This window comes from Dendrobates tinctorius, unplaced genomic scaffold (genome assembly GCF_039654945.1).
Source record: "Dendrobates tinctorius isolate UK_male_01 unplaced genomic scaffold, ASM3965494v1 ptg000028l, whole genome shotgun sequence".
Taxonomy (NCBI): Eukaryota; Metazoa; Chordata; class Amphibia; order Anura; family Dendrobatidae; genus Dendrobates; species Dendrobates tinctorius.
Window position 1 is genome coordinate 85,407,279 of NW_027361696.1, and position 23,026 is coordinate 85,430,304.

Here is a 23,026-nt window from a genome sequence, read left to right on the forward strand (position 1 = left end):
GTACTTGGTCTGACCTTGGTATGCTTGTAAATAAATTTGGTGCATCTTTTGTTCTCTCCATTCGTGCAAGAAGCTACATATAGATTTCTGCAGATTTAAGGCGCAGATAGTAATTTGTAGCATGTCCGTTGGTCAAACCTCCTTTTGTTAAACTCGACTCACTTTTTGAGGGGTAACAGCAAAAGAGCGAAAAGTTGCAAAATGTAAAAAATATAACCACTTTTTTAAGCAAGAAAAGCTGAAATAGAGGGAATGATCAATTCTCCTCACTATATTTAAGGGGTAGTAAATTTTGGGGTCTGGGTTTGTGAAGCAGGTTAAGAAGCTGAGTCTACGCCACACATGGCAAAAGGTTGCAGCAGCAACAACCGGAGCCAGCTCTGATCGCTGCTGTCAACCATTCAGATGCTGCTATGAATCACTAGCTCATGCACTGGCTTGCATCTTAAAAAAAATACAAAAAAAGGAATAAAAATGTCATCTGTACCCCAAAATGGTATCAATAAAGACGACAGCTCACCAAGCAAAAAATAAGTATTCACAAAGCTCCATTGCTGGAAAACTAAACTACGGTAAATGGTGAAAAAAAAACCAATTGTTTAAAATTCTGAATTAATTTAACTAATGAAATAAAATATATTAAACCACTAAAAATATATGTTTGGTATTGCTGTGATCATACTGTTCTCAAGAATCGTATTGCCAGATCAGTTTTGCCATACAATGAGCATTATGAAAAGAAACCTAAAAAAACAATTACGGAATTTTTGTTTTTTTTTACCTTTTCATCCAACTTCCCATTTTTCAGTACTTTATATGGTTACATGAATTATGTTAATCAAAACTACAACATGTCCCTAAAAAAAATAAACAAGAACACAGTATAGGTTGTTGCTAACAACTCCAAAATACCAACCACGAGAAATCGGAAATCTCAGAAACTATCCAGACTTTTGCCTTCTAATTGGAACATTTTTGATAACCATGACATTATGGATTTATATGGCTGAGTGATATCTTCTCCTTTTTTCACAGGTTATATTAGACCAATTCAACCCAAGTCTTAAGAACTTTGTGACGATGGGCAAGCATTATGAGAAAGCACTTTCAGGTATTATTTTTTAATTGGACATTTCTAATATTTATGTTTTATAATAAGTACGGTATATTATAGGGGATGGATGCAAATTACACATTCTGTCTAGTATGGCTATGATACATTCTAGTGGCTTTTCGATTGATCTAACTTTATGTGGAATAGGTATATGTAAATATGTATACACTACTCACAAAAATTAGGGATATTTGACTTTTGGGCAAAATTTCAGGATAAACCTAAAATGCACACTAACATTTTAAGGTGAACTTAATGTGACCTTCTCTAAAATCTTGAATGCACATGTCCAACTGCTCAGTGTTTCAGTACTTTCTGCACAACTTGCTGTTCTCTAACAAGGAGTTTTATTGTGAACAATGCCCTTTGGAATCGGATGATGAATGCCACACAACTCCAGGCACATGTAAGGGAGGTGAGAGGCACCCATATGTCACGTCAGACCATTCTAAACTGTGGGCCTCAGTGCTGTTGACTGATGAAAGTCTCTTCACGCTGAGCAGAAATGATGGTGGCCAACAATGCTGGAGACGTCAAGGAGAGCACTATGCATTAGCCGCCTTTGGTGGTAGTAGTGATACAGTGTGGGCAAGTGTGTCTAGTTAATACAGAACTGCCCTACACTTGTGACAAGCCCCGACTACTGGAATATCATGATTAGTCCAGTCACTGTGCCTCTCCATGAACAACACAGGCCTAATTTCATCTTCATGGACAACAATGCTCCAGCTCATCGAGATCATATCTTTAAGGAACGGCTGCTGGAGACTGGGGGACCCCAAACGGAGCGGCCTGCACTTTCTCCGGAGCTGAATCATATAGAAATCTTATGGGATCAGCTGAGTGCCCATGTAGAGGTTCGTAACTCTGTACCCCAAAACCTCAATGACCTGAGGGCCGTGTCTCAGCAGACAATAACTCCACTTGTGAGCAGCAGGAGACCTCGTCGTTCAGCTGTAATTGATGCTCAATGCCACATGACAAGTTATTGAAACACTGACAGTTTTGTTGGGGTATACCCCCCACTGTTATTGGCTTTAGTTTCAATAAATTGTTTTAGATGAGGAAATCACCATTGCATGTGTAAGGGAGGGACAGGACTGTAGTCGTGACCTGTATTACTGTAGAAGCTGTGTCCAGTCCTTCCCCTACATGAAACAATACTCTTCTCCTCGGCATACATGCATCTGCAGATTCAGCTTCACCTGGGCACTTCCCAAGCCATAGCGGTCCCTCTTCTAGGCGACCCCCATCAATGGAGACACAGTCTGAGACAACTTTAACACTTTCTTTACTTAGGATTTTGCATTTTACATCCACAGTTGGCACATCATAACATTTGCTTTCTTCCTCATCTTTCCCTTGCTCGTTGTCACTTCTGTGCAGTAAACGCCTGGACTGGACCTTCTTAGACTGCTTCCCAGTTCCTTCCTGGCCTGACCTCGCTATAATGACATTTCCTTCAGCCTGTTTCGCCCCAGACACGAATTCATCAGTCACTACGTTTGGTGGTCCCTGGTGAAGCCCGTCTGTACAGATCTCGTCGAAGCTCCAACTCCCTTTATCTCCTCAGTCCAGCCAACTTCTGCCCTAAAAGCACTGGTCCAGGTGATGAGATGCCACATCTTTCCTTTCCTGTTCTGGCCCACTGCTAAGACATGCAGTGGCCGTTGGTAACCTGGGCTATAACGACTTAACATTATGTGGCTGCCGAGCTGTCTGGGCCTATAGCCCATGTGGACACTTGGGCGTCCTGGCCCCGTTTGACTAAACTGCTATTCAGCACTAACCTTAACTCCCAGGAGGTCCCTTCCAACTCTACAATTCTATGATTCCCAACAGCTCCTCCTACAATTAACCCTCTATGAACACATCTGGTGGCCCGCAACATAATTATGTCTACCCGGTCTATGGGGGTGTGGTGCTAATGAAAATATGGATATCTTATAGCCTACATATTGTAATATATTGTTTATATGCTTTGATATATTGTGGTCATTAGACCAAGGGTGGGGGAAACTATGTACTAAGAGTGCCCTCCTCTAAGGTCCCAAGAAGGATGTACTAGCTTACCCTAACTATACATAGACAACAGACACATAGTATTATACAATACACAATGGTAACACATACATGTGGCAATACCATTTAAGACTGGCGATTAATACATATTTCTATGTAGCAGTACCGCAGTCAATAATCAGAAACATTATAATACAGCAATATATACATAGTAACATAGGAAGGACAACTCTGAGGAAGAAAACAAGAAAACATCACATTTCACTTCCTTACACACGCTTCTGCATAAATGCTCGACTTTCATAGAATTTCCCTGTATTGTAAACTTTTGACGTTTTCCATAAATTTCACCCAAAAGCCAATTATTCCTAACTTTTTGTGAGCAGTTTATATTGTGCAAACTTCTTTGTCTCCACGTTATGTCTGCGGTTCCTTCCAATTTTCAATAATATCACTCACAGGTGATGGGGGAAGATTTAGGAGAAAGAAATGTCATCAATGGACTTCTTACACCAGTGGCTCCTATTACAGGACCGCGCTGGTATCAGTGAGTTCTTTATCACCAGCAATTCTGTCACATGGGCCAATTGTTATGCACCGGGGGTAATGGGGCCAGATGTTATACGCCGGGGGGGTAATGGGGCCGGATGTTATACACCGGGGGCATTGGGGCCGGATGTTGTACACCAGGGGCAATGGGGCAGGATGTTATACACTGGGGCGAACGGTCGGAAATTAAACATTCAAGCTCCCAGTAGGTTATTTTCACAACGACCTCTAATAATATATAAGGAGCTGTGTTTTATTAGTGGCTCAAATCAATCCTTTTTTTTTTTTTTTTCTTGAGCCACACCTGAATAAAAGTTATTGTAGGGTCAAGGGAGAATAACATATCTCATAGCTATGCCATAGTTACAGCCCAATGAATTAGTCCATTTCTGTGGGAAAAAATCTTGACATCTATCTGAAGCATGGCAGTGGTATATGAATTTAATTTCTGATACTTCAGATATTGGAAACTATTAACATTACACAATATTTGGCAGTTATAAATTTAGAAATATCCAGATACAGTCCAACAGCATTAGAGATATATGTATTAAGGTAAACTTAAGTTGAGGATGATTGAGAGAGACGAGATTTAAAGTGCCACACGCAACACCCTGACCAGAAATGTTATTGGTGCCGGATGTCCAATGCATATGGACTGAATTGTTGAACCCCTTCCGTGAAAGTAAGAAAAACCTATAATGGTCACTGAAATAACTCAAAACTAACAAAAGTAATTTTAAATTTAATGAATATCAACTAATGAAATCCAGATTTTGCTTTTTTGCCTTTGAATTTTGGTTCAATAGAAAGAAAATTAAAAACAATCTAAAGAAAATGGCTTGGACAAAAATCAAGGTACCCTTAACTTCTCAGCCTTTTGGCTAAAAGCAAAGTGTAGTATGGTTTGAAAAGGTGGCTTTGGCCTGGGCCATTCTAGTACATTGATACATCATGCACACTGGGTATGCTGAGCAGTGTGCCTAGTGGCTTATATAGTCACCCTTTGGAGACCCTGGCTCTCCAGGATCAAAGCCATTAGATTGGGATAGTTTGAAAGCCCAAGGTGCACAGTATCCCAGGAATGGTAACTCTGGGGTGCCTTATCTCTTTGGTCTAAGCACACATCCTTAAAGGGAACCTGTCACCCCCCCCAGGGAGTTTTTCAGTTAAAGAGCCACCTTCAGCAGCACTAAGGCTGCATTCTGTGAAGGTGGCTCTTCTGTTTCTGACCCCTAGTAACACTGAAATATCGACTTTTATAAATATCTCCTCATACCTGTAATGTGTCCCATAGGTATGGTGTGTCCCCCTGTATCAGCCGCCTACCATCCGTCCATCATGCCTCTGTCCTGTCTGGGCGCCACCCGCCATCCGTCCATCATGATGCCCCTGTGCGTCGCTACCTCCTCCTGTTTTGAATGCCGGCGCCTCCGCTGTGACAAGAGTTCTCGGACATGGGCAGTGAGCGCTGCCCGAGAACCGACATCAGGCTATTGCGCCTGCGTGTTGCGGAGGCTGCAGATCCCGCCCCACAGTGTGTTATGATGTATTCACACTGCGGGGCTGGGGCCTCCGCAACACGCAGGCGCAATAGCCTGATGTCGGTTCTCGGGCAGCGCTCACTGCACATGCCCGAGAACTCTTGTCACAGCGCAGGCACTGGCATTCAAAACAGGAGGATGCAGCGACGCACAGGGGCATCATGATGGACGGATGGTGGGCGGCGCCGAGACACAGGACAGGCATGATGGATAGATGGTAGGCGGCTGATACAGGGGGACACACCATACCTATGGAACACATTACAGGTATGAGGAGTTATTTATAAGAGTAGATATTTCAGTGTTACTAGGGGTCAGAAACAGAAGAGCCACCTTCACAGAATGCAGCCTTAGTGCTGCTGAAGATGGCTCTTTAACTTAAAAACACTCTGGGGGTGACAGGTTCCCTTTAATCTGGGCCTTCTGGCAAGGATGGGAGAATTTTTAATTTCTCGACAGAAGATTCAGTCAGAATTTATACTGTAAATATCTACCACTATGTATTTTAATTATTTTTCACTGTGTGTCACTTTTTGCATGTGTACTGTGGGGGAAGTGGGTGGCCTTCAGGTTCCACTTCCCCCTGAAAAACCCCAGACTCCCCACCTTGGAGTCTAGTTTGGCTCCTGGTTTCACTTGGGTGGCAGCTTGGGTGAATGAAGGGAGCACGACTTGGACTTTCCCTGAGCTTCGGCGAAGGGGAGCAACTAGTCCTGATCCTTTGCTGTGGAATTCTGGTTCCGAGGAATAGAGAATTATTTGTTGTAGGCCCTTCTCCATTCAGAGTGGCTTGCAGAAGAGTACTCTGATGAAGAGAGCACAATCTTGGGCTTTAAAAAAACAAAACAGGAACATCAAGCTATTTGGAGATGGTGTTATAGCCTTTACCTTTAACATGTTTGTCTATAATTTTCCTTCTAATCTCCTGAGACAAGTTTGTCCTTAGCTTTCTTTGTTCCATGTTCAGTATATTGTACACCGTGATAACAAACAGCACAGTGACTACTTTTCACACTTTACATAGGCAGCCTGACTTATTACAAGTTTGTAGATACCTATGATACTAATTACAGGACAGATACTAGTTTAATATGTCCCTAAGGTCAAATTATTGTTATTATTATTCTAGGAGTACCATCTTTTCTTTTTTTAATTTTTCGGTTGAACCACAATTCAAAATCACTGTCTGGAGCTGAGCAGTGGTATCAGTAGTGCGTTATTTGACCACTGAGTCCACTGCAGCGATCAGGTGCTGGCAGCAAGTCCACAGTTCTATTAAATTCTTTATTTGTCATTAGTATTTATGAATTTAGTTTGTTTATTGTGCCCCCGTCCCCCTACAAGAGATCTTTGTGGGGAATTATAACATTACATTATTTTCATTATTGCTGATTTTCCATGTGAAGCTGAAATACAGTATCAGCCACAGTTACAATGTGAATACAACCTGTATGTGATGAATCGCAGCATCCACTGCAGCCACGGCATATCAAGTGATCGCTAGGACTAGAACAGAAAGTGCTATAGCTACTAAGGTATATACTGTATTGGAAAATTGCATGAACAGCAATTCCCTAATGGATGTCTATTGTCCGTCCCTTATAACCATTCACTATATATACAAATCTATTGGGACTTACCTTAAATTCTCTTTTTTATTTAGTCTCATTGCCCCCGGTGTATAACATATGGCCCCATTACCCCCCTGGTGTATAACATCAGGCCCTATTGCCCCCAGTGTGTAACATATGGCCCCGTTGTCCCTGGTGTATAATATCCGGTCCCATTACCCCCCCCCGGTGTATAATATCAGGCCCTATTGCCCCCAGTGTGTAACATATGGCCCCGTTGTCCCCGGTGTCTAACATCCTGCCCTATTTCCCCCAGTATATATCATACAGTATGGCTCCATTGTCCCCAGTGTATAACATATAGCCCCATTGCCCCCCAATGTATAAAATCTGGCCCTACTGCCCCCGATGTACAACATATTGTCCCATTGTATCCAATGTATAACATGTGGCCCCATTGGCCCCTGGTGTATAACATCCAGTCCTATTGCCCCCCGTGTATAACATATGGCCCTGTTGTCCCCTGTGTATGACATAGGGCCCCATTGACGGAAAATCTTAATGATTAAGCATACAAGACATTGTGAACAATTGTAGTTTCCAACATTGTGGGAACAATTTGGAGAAGACACTGTTCTGCCGACCATGACTGTGCTCAGTGCACAAGGTCCATACAGACATGGTTTTGGGAGTTTTGGTTAGAAGAACATGACCAACCGCACATAGCTTGGACCTCAACCCCTTGAAAAATCCTTGGGATGAACTAGACAAGAGAATGTGAGGCCGACTGTCTCTTCATACATCCAGTGTCTGACCTCACACGCTCTTCTGGATGAAGGGGCAAAAATTCCCAAAGACGCTTCCAAAATCTTGTAGAAAGTATTCCCGGAAATCAGCAAGGGGGAACCTATGATTAAGGGCATTTGTTCTGCCAGAAATGCGTCAGCTTTTTAGGGTTTGTTTCACGAATCCACCTGTTTTATTGGAAATCTAAATTGTTTTTATCGGATGGATGTGCCAGGAATTTCCATTTCTTTTTCTCCTGCATTCTTGGCTGCTGGATTCGGCACCCTTCGACAACTATCCAAGTGCACTTATTTGACAGCAGACGTGGGAAGCCCCATATTGTTCTTTTCTCAAGTGGAGACCAACTCCATATGAATGCCTGTGGATTTAGAACTGGATGTCATAAAATCTCCTGGTGGTATAACGTATACCTGTTCCCACACTTTTGCCCACAAAGGGTATGAGATCTGGCAAGAAAATAAACCATGAAATCTACAAGGTACATTTACACGTACATGTTTCTATTATAAGGCATCTGAAGGTACAAGGAACGATTCCCAAGACAGCCGTCTGGGCTTAAGCAACTGCTATGTTTCTGCTTCGAAACATCCTATAGACGAGGATTCTCCTTGAATGAAGATGCTAAAAAGCACAAGTATGTCTGGTCCTGTGTGTGGCACCTTCCCATAGATTCTCAGAAACCTGTTGGGATCTGTCTTTAATTCTTGTGCTAGTTAGTTACGAAGCCCTGGGGTAGAAAATGCGTGTCGTCTGCCAGTTCATTGTTCATTGCTACTTCCACTGATCCTGTAAGTCAAGTATTGCTCATAAGGAGTCTCACGCAATAGCTTATGGCAGGAACTATATTAAAGGAAATGGATTTGTGGTTACCTTTTGCCATGCCCTTAAGGTCAGCATTTTTTTGGTGCTGTAAAGTCTTTTATTGCTAACAGAATCCCTACGTAATTATGTTTTTAGGTGTAGAAAAGAATCAGTAGAACCAGTTACTATGTAACAAAGATTATTTTACGAGAACACTGGTGAAAACCTATGCTCAGCGGTTGTTTCAGATGACCTTCCAGAATAAGCTGTAGTGTGTACATGAGAAATTACACTACATATGGATATTTTATGACTTACATTGCACCAAAAATATTATATCCTATACTAGTGGGCAGAGAGTATCTGCTATGATGTCTCCACTAACTGAATGCACAGAATACACTGAAAAGAAGAGATCCTGCTCCCATAACTTTCTGTAGCACTTCCTCAAAAGCAGGGGTAGGTTGTAGGCAGTGTACTCCAGTACTAACCAGTGTAACTGTAAATCCAGCAGTAGGGCGTGTTGATATGTCGATCGTGCATGTCCAATGTCACACTGAAGGTCTCACTGTTCTCCCAGAAATAAGTCACCAGTCAACACAAGTGTTATCACCTCTTTCCGGAATTCTAGGGAGACGGCCCCATTAAAAGCCTCTCTTCAGCCATTTGAAAATGATGAGTGCCTTTTCACAGATTAATATTAATAAGGCTATTTTCACAGTTTTTTTTTTTTTTCAGAAGATTTTAGAGCAGATCCTTCACAAAATCTTCCTCAAAAGGACAGTATACCGCAGTGCTAACCAGTGTAGCTGTAAATCCAGCAGTAGGGTCTGTGGATTTGTGGATCATGCTTGTTGAATGTCAAACTGCTGATCTTATTGTTCTCCTGAAGATAAGCCAACAGTCAACACAAGTGTTATCACCTCTTCGCAGAATTCTAGGGAGACCGCCCCATTAAATGCCTCTCTTCAGTCGTTTGAAAATGATGAGTGCCTTTTCACAGAATAATATTAATGAGGCTATGTTCACTCAGAGTTTTTTCACAAGTTTTTTAGAGCGGATCCTTCCCAAAATCCTTATAAAAAAAAAACTTCAAAAACTCTTGGAAGGCTCATCGAGTTCACGCCTATGGGAAAACTACTTTGCTATTTATATGACCAGTTTTTGGAACTTTTTTTCTCCTGAAGAGGTTTTGAAAACTGTCTGCTGAGAAAGAAGACAAAACATGTCACTCCTTTGAATCAGCTCCTGATGGAATCTGCTCCAATCTAGGCATTGTCCAGTCAAAAGGCTGCAAAAAAAACAAACAGAAAACTCTTTTAAAAACTCTTCCAAACTGTCCAAGGAAAAGAAAACTTCCTCAAAAAAGTAGTATTTCTAGAAGCGGTTTCTTCTTGAAAAATTTGTTTTAGAACACTTCAAAAAACTCTGTGTGCTCATAGCCTAAAGCCCAGGGTCCGGGCTGGGCATGTAGACTTTAGCTGTGATGGCGAGACTGCATGGTGCCGTTGTTTTCGGTCGCCCAACACCAAGTGTTGCAGAGTTCAATGAGAGGGGCCATAGTCTATTAATAAACATATTTTTACTGAAAAATAACTTCTGAGGAACTATATACAGAAGATAGTAGGCTTTCATCTTCGTGGCCGTCTCTGATATGGCATGGTACATTATAACACACGTCTTCTCTTTTCCTGAAGTCACTCTAGCTTTCCGCTTCTTATAATAATAATAATAATAATAATAATAATAATAATAATAATAATCTTTATATAGCGCCAACATATTCCACAGCGCTTTACAGTTTAACAGTTTCAAAACACAAGTCATAAGTAACAACGTTAACAATACAATAATTAAAGCAAAATAAGACGAAATAAGCCGCCCTTGCTCGTGAGAGCTTACAATCTACAATGAGGTGAGGGAGATACAAAGTAGAGGTGTGTATTTACAATTGTATATTTACAATGAAGGTCCAGCCATCTTGAGGGAGTGAAGGATGGATGGAGATAGTGAATGGGCTACACACGCACACTTACACATAGAATGACTTTGATTAGTGAACGTGATAGGCCGCTCTGAACAAATGTGTTTTGAGGGAGCGTCTAAAACTATGCAAATTGTGGTTAGTCCTAATTTCTTGGGGTAGAGCATTCCAGAGGCTAGGAGCAGCACGGGAGAAGTCTTGGAGTCGGGAGTGGGAGGTACGGATTAGTGCAGAGGTTAGTTGAAAGTCGTTTGCAGAGCGCAGCGATCGGCTAGGTCGATAGACAGAAATGAGGGAGGAGATGTAGGGGGGTGCCGCACTGTGGAGAGCTTTGTGGGTGAGAACAAGTAATTTGAATTGGATCCTATAATGAATGGGCAACCAGCTCTTCTGTACCAACACCATCCTGTTCATTCCCCCGGGAGTCTCCTCATCCCCCAATAATGGCACTACAGTCCAGCAGGCAAGAGTCCTACACTTCCACCTGCGGTACCGCGTCTGACTCCCCTTGGAGAGTTGAGTTTTCTATGCCAATATGGCTGCTACTTAGCTTATTGCTCTGTTAATGCCCATGGACCACAACACGGGGCATTTCTTCTTAGTCTTGCCATTCCTTCCTTCTCCATCCCGTTAACCCGAATGAAAGACAGCTCCATACCGTCCCGCCAGGCTTCCTGCCCCTGACCCTGATACTTCTTACTTTCTTCTCTTACTCTGAACCGACTCCGGACTGCGACTCCCTTCTGTGTAGGATCTTACTCTCCACACGGTTGTCCCTCTATTTTTCCACAAGATACCTACTGCATGTGGTTCTGCTCCTCAATCAGACCTGAAGTCTGCTACCGCTGCAGGGTCACACCTATCTGACATTCTACCCTGAAACTCTCCATTGTGCCCGTGCTAATTTGCTCCCCCTGGGCTAGTCCTACCTGTTAACCCTATTGGGGGACACATCTAAATCCCCTATGAATAAGACAGTAGAAGTGTGGAAGGAAACCCATGCCAACACAGGGAGAACGTACAAAGTTCATGATTCTAGCAACACATTGTGGTGGCCATTCCTAACTGAAGATATGAGGAGACAACATCCACTCAGATGTTGGAGTCTTGGTAGTGAGCGATCAAAAGGAGACAAACCTGAAGTGTTGGGCGTACATGGCCTTCAGACATGTATCCTTAGATGTGATTGAATCATGGCATAAGTGCATGTAGTGAGGTCAGACATGGCGAGTGCACATAGAAAGTTGTAAGAATTCTCATTTTACCATGATTTAATTATAGTGCACAAACCAATTCCTGACAAACTCCAACTTTATTGAGAAACCTGCGCTGTCAGGAAGTGGAGTCACTGCCAGATGGTTCTGATGGGATGAATCACGTTGAGTTGTACTATTAATCACTAGTCCTGTCATCATTCTTAGGCCGGAGTCACACTAGCGAGAAATATGGACGAGTGCTATGCGAGAAAAAATCGCATAGCACTCGGATCAATGTTAATCTATGGGGCATCTCCCATCATTCGTTTTTTTCTCACCTGTATTATACGTGCGAAGGAAATCGCAGCATGCTGCTATGTGCACCATATTATGCCTGAGACTCGCCAATGCATGTCTATGGGTGCGAGAAAAAAACGTATTACACACGGACCATGTGTGTGACTTGCGAGAAATACGCACCGCTGTCCTTTAGAAAAGCCGGCAATTCAGTGCACTATACTGTACATTAAAATCACACTGACATTTTAAAAATAGAATAGATAGAATACATGTGTGTGTATGTATATGTGTGTGTATATATATATATATATATATATATATATATGTGTGTAATTGACACACAAATATTTATATATATATATATTTATATTTCATGGAGCTCTAGATAGCAGAATAGGTGAAAGTTCAATTGTCGGCATCTGTAAAATCATTACAGAACCCGACAGGATATGAGACATTGTTTATATACAGTAAACCATTGCAAATCCTTGATTTTTTTATATGTCCCTCACTAATGTTAGTAGCGTATGTGTGTAAAATTTTGGAGCTGTAGGTGTTAAATTAACGGATTATTTCACGGAAAAATCTGGTGTGGGCTCCCGCCCAATTTTCTCCGCCAGAGAGGGCAAGCCAGTGACTGAGGGCAGATATTATTAGCCAAGAAAGGGACCATTGTTTTTCGGCCCCCCTTGGCTAAAAAAGTCTGCCCCCAGCCACCCCATAAAAGGCGCATCTGTAAGATGCGCCAATTCTGGCACTTACCCTCTCTCTTCCCATTGCCCTGTAGCAGGTGGCACATGGGGTAATAAGAGGTTAATGTCATTAAGGTGACATTAAGCCTGGTTAATAATGGAGAGGCTTGCCCTCTCTGGCAGAGAAATTTGGGCGGGAGCCTGCGCCAGTTTTTTCCGTGAATTAATCCGTTAATTTAACACTTACAGCTCCAAAATTTTACACACACACTACTAACATTATTAGTGAGGGACATATAAAAAAAATCAAGGATATGCAATGGTTTACTGTATGTAAACAATGTCTCATATCCTGTCGGGTTCTGTAATGATTTTACAGATGCCGACAATTGAACTTTCACCTATTCTGCTATCTAGAGCTCCATGAAATATAAATATGTATATGTGTGTATATGTATGTGTGTATATGTATGTGTGTGTATGTATATATATATATATATATATATATATATATATATATATATATATATATATATATATATATATATATAAAAATGTGTGTCAATGACAAACATACACACACCTATATTATGTGTACACATGTATTCTATTTTAACATGTCAGTGTGATTTTACAGTATAGTGCACTGAATTGCCGGCTTTTCTAAAGGAAACCGGTGCGTATTTCTCGCAAGTCACACATCTGGTCCTTGTGTAATACGTTTTTTCTCGCACCCATAGACATGCATTGGCGAGTCTAAGACATAATATGGTGCACATCGCAGCATGCTGCGATTTCCTTCGCACGTATAATACAGGTGAGAAAAAAACGAATGATGGGAGCTGCCCCATAGATTAACCCCTTTAGCGAACCCCTTAAAAAATAAAAAACGAAGCCAAAAAATAATTTATTATCATACCGCCAAACAAAAAGTGCAATAACGCGCGATCAAAAAGACGCATATAAATATCCATGGTACCGCTGAAAACGTCATCTTGTCACGCAAAAAACGAGCTGCCATACAGCATCATCTGCAAAAAATTAAAAAAGTTATAGCTCGCAGAATAAAGCGATGCAAAAATAATTATTTTTTATATAAAATAGTTTTCATTGCATAAAACCGACAAAACTTAAAAAACTACCTAAATGAGATATTGCTGTAACCATACTGACCCGAAGAATAAAACCGCTTTATCAATTTTACCGCACTGGGAACGGTGTAAACGCACCCCCCCAAAAGAAATTCATGAAACGCTGGTTTTTGTTCATTCTGCGTCCCAAAAATCGGAATAAAAAGCGATCGAAAAATGTCACGTGCCCGAAAATGGTACCAATAAAAACGTCAACTCGTCCCGCAAAAAATAAGACATCACATGACTCGGTGGGTCAAAATACGGAAAAATTATAGCTCTCAATATGTGGTGATGCAAAAACTATTTTTACAATAAAAAGCGTCTTTTAGCGTGCGACAGCCGCCAAAAATAAATACCGCCATAAATAGTAAATCAAACCCCCCGTTATCACCCCCTTAGTTAGGGAAAAATAATAAAGTTAAAAAAATGTATTTATTTCCATTTTCCCATTAGGGCTAGGGTTAGGGCTAGGGTTAGGGCTGAGATTAGGGTTAGGGGTGTGTTGGGGTTAGGGTTGGAGTTATAATTGGGGGGTTTCCACTGTTTGGGCACATCAGGTGCTCTCCAAATGCAACATGGCGTCTGATCTCAATTCCAGCCAATTCTGAGTTGAAAAAGTCAAATGGTGCTCCTTCCCTTCCAAGCTCTGCCATGCGCCCAAACAGTGTTTTACCCCCACATGTAGGGTATCAGCCTACTCAGGACAAATTGCAAAACAACTTTTGGGGTCCAATTTCTCCTGTTACCCTTAGGAAAATAAAAAATTGGGGGCAAAAATATCATTTTTGTGGAAAAAATGATTTTTTTATTTTCACGCCCGGGCGTTATAAACTTCTGTGAAGCACTTGGGTGTTCAAAGTGCTCACCACACATCTAGATAAGTTCCGTGGGGGGTCTAGTGTCCAAAATGGGGTCACTTGTGGGGAGTTTCAATAGTTTAGGTACATCAGGGGCTCTCCAAACGCACATGACACCCGCAGACCATTCCATCAAAGTCTGCATTCCAAAACGTCACTACTTCCCTTCCGAGCCCCGACGTGTGTCCATACAGTAGTTTTCTCCCACATATGAGGTATCAGTGTACTCAGGACAAATTGGACAACAACTTTTGGGGTTCAATTTCTCCTGTTACCCTTGGGAGAATAAAAAAATTGGGGACTAATTGATCATGTTTGTGTGTGTATGTATGTATGTATGTGTATATATATATATATATATATATATATATATATATATATATATATATATATATAGACTGTATATATGTTTTCACAAATATTTGAGGCTATGGACCCATTATATGTCCATTTTGCAAGCCGGCGAGAAAATCTCGCCATACGGATGTCACACGGATGCTTAGATGAGAGAAAATTGCATCCTCGCATTGCACATGGATGACATACGGATCACTTTTCAGGGAACATTTCTGCGTTTTTCGTCCGTAAAAACGGACCGTATTTTTATACGTTAAGTGTGACTCCGGCCTTAAAGGGATTTGCTCAACTTCTGAACAGGAGCCCACTGCTCCTCCGCCTACCCACTACCTGCGTGTTTGACAGTTCAGACTAGCTGCATTGCTACATCGCTGGTCCAAACTATGAGCACTCAGATACTGCGAGACGGATGAGACCCCAGAACACCAAAACTTTCTGTAGCTTGAAACAATTACTGCAGCACTAAATCAAGACAGCTTCAGAGCAGCGCTTACAAGATCTATAAGAAAGAGCTTGTAAAAGAAAGAAAACATGATTGACAGAAGATGAGGAAACCTTCTTCCATAGTGCCATCAACCAGTTATCATGCTCATGTGCCCATCTGTCTCATATGTCCTTGGTCTCCTCTGTTGTAGATGGTATCTGTCTGGAAAGCTTATTTTTAAGCACAACTTGTACTATAGTGTAGATACTGTTGTATACAACTAGCATTACTGTATGTCCTCCCTTATTTAATTGTTGTTACATGTGCTACCTCTATTAAGGGAACGAGACATCAGACAATGACATATTGTTTAAATTAGGTTTCTTGTTGTATGTATTTTTTAAATGTTTTTGCAAATGTTATTTCTTTCCAAATCATACTGTCTGTTAATAAAAAAAATTGTACTCTTGCCATTTTTACACTGACCACTAGGATTGTTTGAGACTCATATTTCCTGTAACTTCATGAACAGTTTTTCAGCAGGCTCATTATCACCAGAGGCAGGATTAAAATGACAGGTTACATTTCTCTCAAAACAGAGCTGAAAGCACAGGATGATTCACAGAAGGTAATGTCAGAGCATCTCCTCCTCCCCTTTCCCTTGCAACAGTGTTTCCCAAACTCCAGTCCTCATGGCCCCTAACAGATCATGTTGTCTGGATTTCCTTAGTTTTGCACCGATGATGGAATTACTGTATTACCAAGGCCTCAGAAGCTGCCACAGGTTCTTTCTCCTGTGTAATACTAAGAAAAACATGATCAGTTGGGGTTCTGAGGACTGGAGTTTGAGAGACACTGCTTTACAGAAACTTTTGCACACACTTATTAGATGCTTCAATAAAAACGTAAGGTCTGAGCCAGTCTGTTGCTGCTAATGTACATGTGAATCTCCGGAAAGAGCAGAAATTAGGAGTCTAGAATAATAAAGTGACCAGTGTGAAAATTGCAAGATTTTTCATTCTTATGTAATGACTATTTGGTAAGTTAACGCCTCATCTAAAATGTTATATATACTGTATGTGTATATCTATATATGTATATATCTACGTGTGTGTGTATATGTGTATATATATAACAGCTTTCATGTGTCTTGCCATGCTTTCCACCAGTTTTTCACATTACTTCTGGCGCAAAAATTTAAGCCGTTCTTCTTTGTTTGATGGCTTGTGACTATCCATCATCCTCTTGATTACATTTCAGAGGTTTTCAATGGGGTTCAGGTCTGGAGAATGGGCTGGCCATGACAGGGATTTGATGTGGTGGTCTCTTAATTTTTTCCAGAGGGGGTGTGTGTGTGTATATCTCTTTCTCTCTCTTTTTCTCAAGAAAAAGGGTAACGATGTCTTGAATTTTTGACTTTCAGGCTCCATATCTCACCATCCATTTCTGCTTTGATCGTGAAACCACCATCATTTTATAGACAATTATCTTGGTTATCTCATACACATACATGTTATTTTTCTCCTTGTTGCAGGCGTCACTGTTGCTGCAAAAGGTTATTTTGATGCCCTGGTGAAATTAGGAGAACTTGCCAGCATCAGCCAAGGATCTAAAGAGCTGGGTGAGTCGCATGTATTCACACTGTATCCTCACGCTCTTTGCTTTTGGCTCCTTTTACGTCCTGCACATATACTGTGTTAGACCCTTGAAGTTTGGGGATTCATGACCAAGCTGATTACACAGGAAGCGTGGCCTTCCTGCGGAGCGGCAGAAATTCCTGCCGTCTCACTTATAAGTGCTTGGCTGTAGGATATAGTGCGGCTCCTGCAGGGGGAAAGTAACGTGAAGCGTCCGTCAGTGTCTTCTCTGTTCCTTCCTTGACAACTCTGCCAGCTCCCGGCTTTTCGTAATCACATTCCCCATTTTGCTGCCCAGGCAACCTGCTCAGTGCTAGAATGGACTGTGAGGGGTGCGCAGACCGCCGGTGCCTGGGTTTCCCGTGGCCTCCCACTTCATGCCAGGGTTACTTTTTTCCATTATCACCTTTTGTTGCACAAGTGACCTTCATATTGATACAAAACACTTTGCTGTAAATCACGGTCTGTGTGAGGCTTTCTATCATGAGGGAACCAGGCAGCATTCAGATCTGGCCATTATACCTCTGCTGAAGCCAATCAGACTGATGGCTTTATAACAAAAAATGGCCCCATTGTGGATGGGCCTGAGAAAGTGGAATTAGATTGTGAACCCCAGGGATTAAATGCGCTGATAGATATATTTTTTAACATGCTGTGATACAATAACCAATTCACACCCCTTTATAGAGGATATTTTAGCAGGTCAAGAGTGGCCAGTTTTTGCTGTGATTTTATTCCAGCTGATCCACTGAGTTTTCTATTTTTTTTATTTTTGGAATCGGCCATACAGTTCCAGAGATATGGGTCTTTTTAATTAGTGCTAACCGTAATTGTCTTTACAAGGGGGCGTGGCTCACAAGGTTATTATGCAGATCAGCCTAAAGACACGCCCCAGAGGATCCTATGAGCCACGCCCCTAGTAAAGATCATACAAATTAGTAGCAAGTAAAAAATCACCGTATCTCTGGAACCGTATGGTGGATTTAAAAAATATTGAAATTGGATTACTAAGTGGAGCAGCTAGAATAAAATAAGTGCAGAAACTGGGCAAATTTTCATCTGGTGAAAAGTCCTCTTTAAACTCCTCTCTGGTCCTTGTCAATGGCCTTCTGTTGTCCATAGCCTTTCTAAGCTTGTGACCAGTCCAGTTGCATGCTTAGATGTCAAGTGATCAGCCGCTTGGAAGGGGAGACCGGCACGGAGCAGCAGCTGACTTCCAAGGGTGCACTAACTAACAACTGTTTCAAAGCAGCATAACCCTAGCAAATAGTCTGATTATGTATACTGCTTAGATCTATAAGCAGAGATATAAACAGAAATTGTTTCCATTTTTTGGGACTTTTTTTTAACTTAAATATATCTATTTGAGGCTAAAAATATTTTTTTCAATTCGGTTTAATTTGAAATGTTGCACCGTTTGGCTTTCTCGGCACAGTCAACTTTGACGTGGTCATACTTGTGTGGAGAGGAGCTCTGAAAAAGACAAATAAGAGTTACAAACTCTTTTTCAGACCACAATACCGAGCTCACTGATGTGTTCTCCGTTAACTCATTCTGCAGCAAGCAATAGACAGTGCAACACAGAGGCTATTGAAAGCAAACGGTGTAAAATGTTTAATAAAACCCTATTGTAAAAATAATTTTTAGCCACAGACACATGTAATCAAGGAAAAAAAATGCCATAAGGGTGGACAACACCTAATGTAAGGAATTTGGAGCTGAGCCATTGACTCAGTGGTCAGGCAATTTCTAATTTTGGGACAGAGAGGGGTCTACAATTATGAATCCACCTATATCTTTTCTAGGGGAAAATCCTATTTATTTTTAGGGTTGGATTGGCCCTGGCACATATTCAGCTGTGTAGAGTCTCCCTGTACAACATCCTCCATGATGGATATGGTAGCAGAACTGCTTCTGGTGACTTCCACAGCTCTCTTAGATCAGACATCATATACGCCATTATGAAAACATATTTGTCACTGGTCTGTAGGCAATTTGGCTCTAGTGAAATAAAAAAGTTTTTTCTTTCCCCCCCAATTCTCCGAACGACCCAAATTTCAACTCAAAAGTTCTGAACTGGTAGGGCCAAGCTGGAATGGCGCCAAGGTCACATGAGGGGCAGGAAGGCCCACCAAATTAATCACAGAGTTATAAAAACACATTTTCCATGATTCACAATACACACGTAGGTTGAGAAACTGTAAAAATGTTAAAAAACGTAGTAGAAACTTTTTTTTCTAATAATCTGACCCCACCAGTTACCAGGAATTCCCCAACTGTAGAGTCCTGGACTGTAACCGGTGCTGCTCATGAGTCACGTCATACTTTATATTCCGTCTCCATTGATCTTAGTTTTCTTATCACCATCCCAACAGGAATATTGTAGAAGCAAATCTCATGTTCCTATGGAGGGATACACCAGTTATGTGAAGTGTACCCTCCCGGCCAGGACCACAATGTAAGGCCATAAGGTATCCAGACATCGGCAGCCCTGGCTGGGCATTTCAGCTATGTGGGAGTCAGTGATTAGTAATGTCTTAGACTTCTTACATAGAAGGGAACTAGAAGATAATCTCAGTCACGCTGCACTGTAAGAATGTCATAATTAGGGTAGAACAGTTGGGAACAATATTCATCTTTATTTCTGCTCAGGAGCTAACAATGTGCAGCTGATGCTGGCAAAGCTGCAATCTTGTTCTGTCCCATGGTTGCTTAGAGTCTAAATTAGAAGAAACAATATCATATAGAGTTAGACCATAATACAGACTATAATTTACAGAAAATAATACAGACTATAATACAGTCTATAAAGTACAGAACTCTCGAGTCCCTGGCCCGCTTGTGTTGCAGCTGTAGACAGCCAATAAACATGCGGAGATTGCCGTAGTCATGTTGACTACTGATATTACTATGATTGGTCGGTCGCATTGCGTCATTGGGTCTTATAGAAGACCTGGTAACTTGATGCTCGGCCTCTGGAACCAATCCAGAGAGAGTTGATATAGGAGGGAGAGCTTAGATTAATGCCGCCCTAAATATTATAAAGTTGCATCATTTAGAGCCTTTTGTGTGGCACTAAAGGGTGTTTTTTAACATTTTTAAACCTTTTAAATAAATAGTTAAAAAAAAAGATGTGCCCTTTACTATCTCCTGGATTTGATGTCAGCTGACACCATACAGGTGACATCAACCCCTAAAAATATTACCCTGATTGCCAACGCACTAGGACAATTGGCAAGAGCCGGGCAAAGTTCCAGAATTGCCACATCTAATGTGATGTGCCAAGTCTGGGGTGGCTGCCGGAAAGCATTTTTAGGCTGAGAAGAGGACAATGTCAAAGGATAAGTAGAAAAAAAGTGTAGTCAGCTTACCCGTCTGCAAAGTAATCCCCAAGCCTGCCACGCCCAGCACGGACTGTGGTGAGCATCCACATGAATTAGGAGCAAGAGGAAGAAAAAAAAATTGATCCAGCTGGAGACGGAGGTGGTTGCAATTAACAAAGCTTTATTGGACAACTTAAAAATATGTTGGTTCTAAAAAATTACTTATAGCAAACACCAAGCACACCAGTGAGGAGGATCAACGCGTTTCAACTAAAAAATAGTCTTAGTCATGACTTTGTTAATTGCAGCTTTGTTAATTGCAGCCGCCTCCGTCTCCAGCTGGATCAATTTTTTTTTTCTTCCTCTTGCTGACAATATCAAAGAACCTTCCCAGCCTGATAATATCAGCCCCCAGTTGTCTGTTTTACCTTAGCTGGTTATCCAAAATAGTGGGATACCAGGTCGTTTTTGTTCCATTTATTTATTTATTTAGTTCCCAGCAGCATCCAGGCATTTTCCTCATGCTGTTCCCATTGAATTTGAGTGCTTCTTCCAACCATTACAGCAATTTTCCTGCCCCACCCCATCCGCAGTCCTCCTGTTAGGGTCTTCCGGAAAAATGCTTGAGTTTCCCATTGACTTCCATTATACTTGTTACTCAAGTCGAGTCCATCTGAGCATCCGAACTGCTCTATTGGAGTACCATACACTCGAGCATTTTAATGCTCGCTCATCACTATTTCATCAGCACGTGCATGGAATTCTGCCAACACCTTCAAGTTGCTTTCTGCCGTTTAAGTTCTTGTGATCTGCTGGAAATTTACTAGTCAATTTCTATAAATTACAGGTGATACTTTATTTCAAATGGCTGAAGTCCATCGGCAAATCCAAGTCCAGCTGGAGGAAGTTGTAAGTATTTCCTATTATGGTTAACATTTCATAGGATCCACTTAGAATACCACTAACATGACAACCACTTGGGTTTGCCACCTTTCCATCCTTTGTAGTCTTGAAAGCCACAGTGATAGCTGAGTTGATCATATTGCAAGTATATATGAATGTATAGGTGCACATACAAATTGGAGCAAAGATGCACGAGACAACCAATTTCAGCAGGATCAGATGATTCTTCAGCCTGATCCTATTTTCTCTCCCCCACTGCCATAGCTGTCTGACTTGGGTAACTCTACTTTCCCTATGGAAAACACAGGTACACTCGGTGAATCCAGGCTCGCACGTGCATAGTTTACATCTGCACAAATAATTGGCAAGCAGTTATGAAAAAGAATCTGTCAGCATGTTTTTGCTACGTAATTTGAGAGTAGCATGATGTAGGGACAGAGACTTGGATTCCAGTGATATGCCACTTACTGGGCTGCTTGGTGCAGTTTAATAAAATCCCTGTTTTCTCTGTTGTAGATGTAGCAGAGCTCAGATTGCTGAGCTGTGTGTATCCCCGCCCACACCACTGATTGGCAGCTTCCTGTGTACACTGCCAATCAGTGGTGGGGGAGGGGTTTCACAAAATAGCAGTCCAGCCCAAGACAGTTAGTCCTGCAGTGATAATCTTTGCTAGTAAAACACTGATTGTGTTGAACCTACAGCAAGCTTCTGAGGAAGTGACACTAGATTTAATGTTCATATAATACTGTTAGGAATCTGAGTTCTGCCATACCTATGCAGAAACCCAGGTCCTCACATTTATCTCCAGAGGCTAAGTCCTTTGTGCCAGCGTCTGAGCATGCTCACAGGACGAGCTCCTATTGGAGTTCGGGAGTCAGGTGCTCAGGTCCTGCTCTGAATCCTATTGGCTCCTATTGGAGTTCTGGAGATTTCCAGCAGGTCCCATATGCTATAAAAAGCGCGCATGGCTGTTCTGCCATGCGCTAGTATAGTCTTACTTGCTGCTGTATGTTTGTTGATGGATGCATGGACTGGCGAATGACTCATTTGAAACCCCCATTCCTTGGTTATTACGAATGTGTGAGTGTTTGAGTCAGAGCCAGTATTAGCACCAGCACGCCATTGCTCCAGCGCTCAGCAGCTAGCGTCAGCTTGCGCCTGCTTGGCAGCAGCGTTTCTACAGCGGCTTAGTTATCGTCGCGCTGCAGTCGCAGCACTAGGTGCGTTCTCACATGCAACGCCCTATTCCCCAGACGTCCACGGTAGGTCTAGACGGAGTTGGTGCCATCAGCTAGGGCCGCTCCTGTGACCAGATACCGCGTCTGTGTCGCTGAGCTCGTGACATTTAATCAGACTCAGCGTTATTGCACATGTGTATATGCTTGCAGCTCTGTGTGTGTAACAGAGCTTGTGTATACTTGCAGCTCTGTGTGTGTAACAGAGCTTGTGTATACTTGCAGCTCTGTGTGTGTAACAGAGCTTGTGTATACTTGCAGCTCTGTGTGTGTAACAGAGCTTGTGTATACTTGCAGCTCTGTGTGTGTAACAGAGCTTGTGTATACTTGCAGCTCTGTGTGTGTAACAGAGCTTGTGTATGTTTTCAGCTCTGTGTGTGTAACAGAGCTTGTGCATGCTTGCAGCTCTGTGAGTGAAACAGAGCTTGCTCCAGCGTTATCTGTCCGTGTGCTTATCCTTGCAGCTCTGTGAGTGCAACAGAGCTTGCTCAGTGCACCTGGGTGAAGTCTGAACCCTGTGCACTCTACCGCCAGATACCTTCTGCCACCACCTAGCAGCGGTCTTACCATCTACCGC

The 23,026-nt window shown here is 41.9% G+C and overlaps 1 protein-coding gene across 2 annotated transcripts in view; it reads left to right on the forward strand.

Moving 5' to 3' along the window:
• The window catches only part of LOC141085614 (BAR/IMD domain-containing adapter protein 2-like), a 145,303-nt gene that overhangs the window by 54,542 nt on the left and 67,735 nt on the right, over positions 1–23,026 (forward strand). For both annotated transcript variants that reach the window (XM_073571140.1, XM_073571141.1), the window contains exons 3-5: positions 1,036–1,111; positions 16,886–16,972; positions 21,159–21,220. In XM_073571140.1, coding sequence (XP_073427241.1) covers positions 1,036–1,111; positions 16,886–16,972; positions 21,159–21,220 — 225 coding nt within the window. The remainder of the gene's footprint in view (positions 1–1,035; positions 1,112–16,885; positions 16,973–21,158; positions 21,221–23,026) is intronic.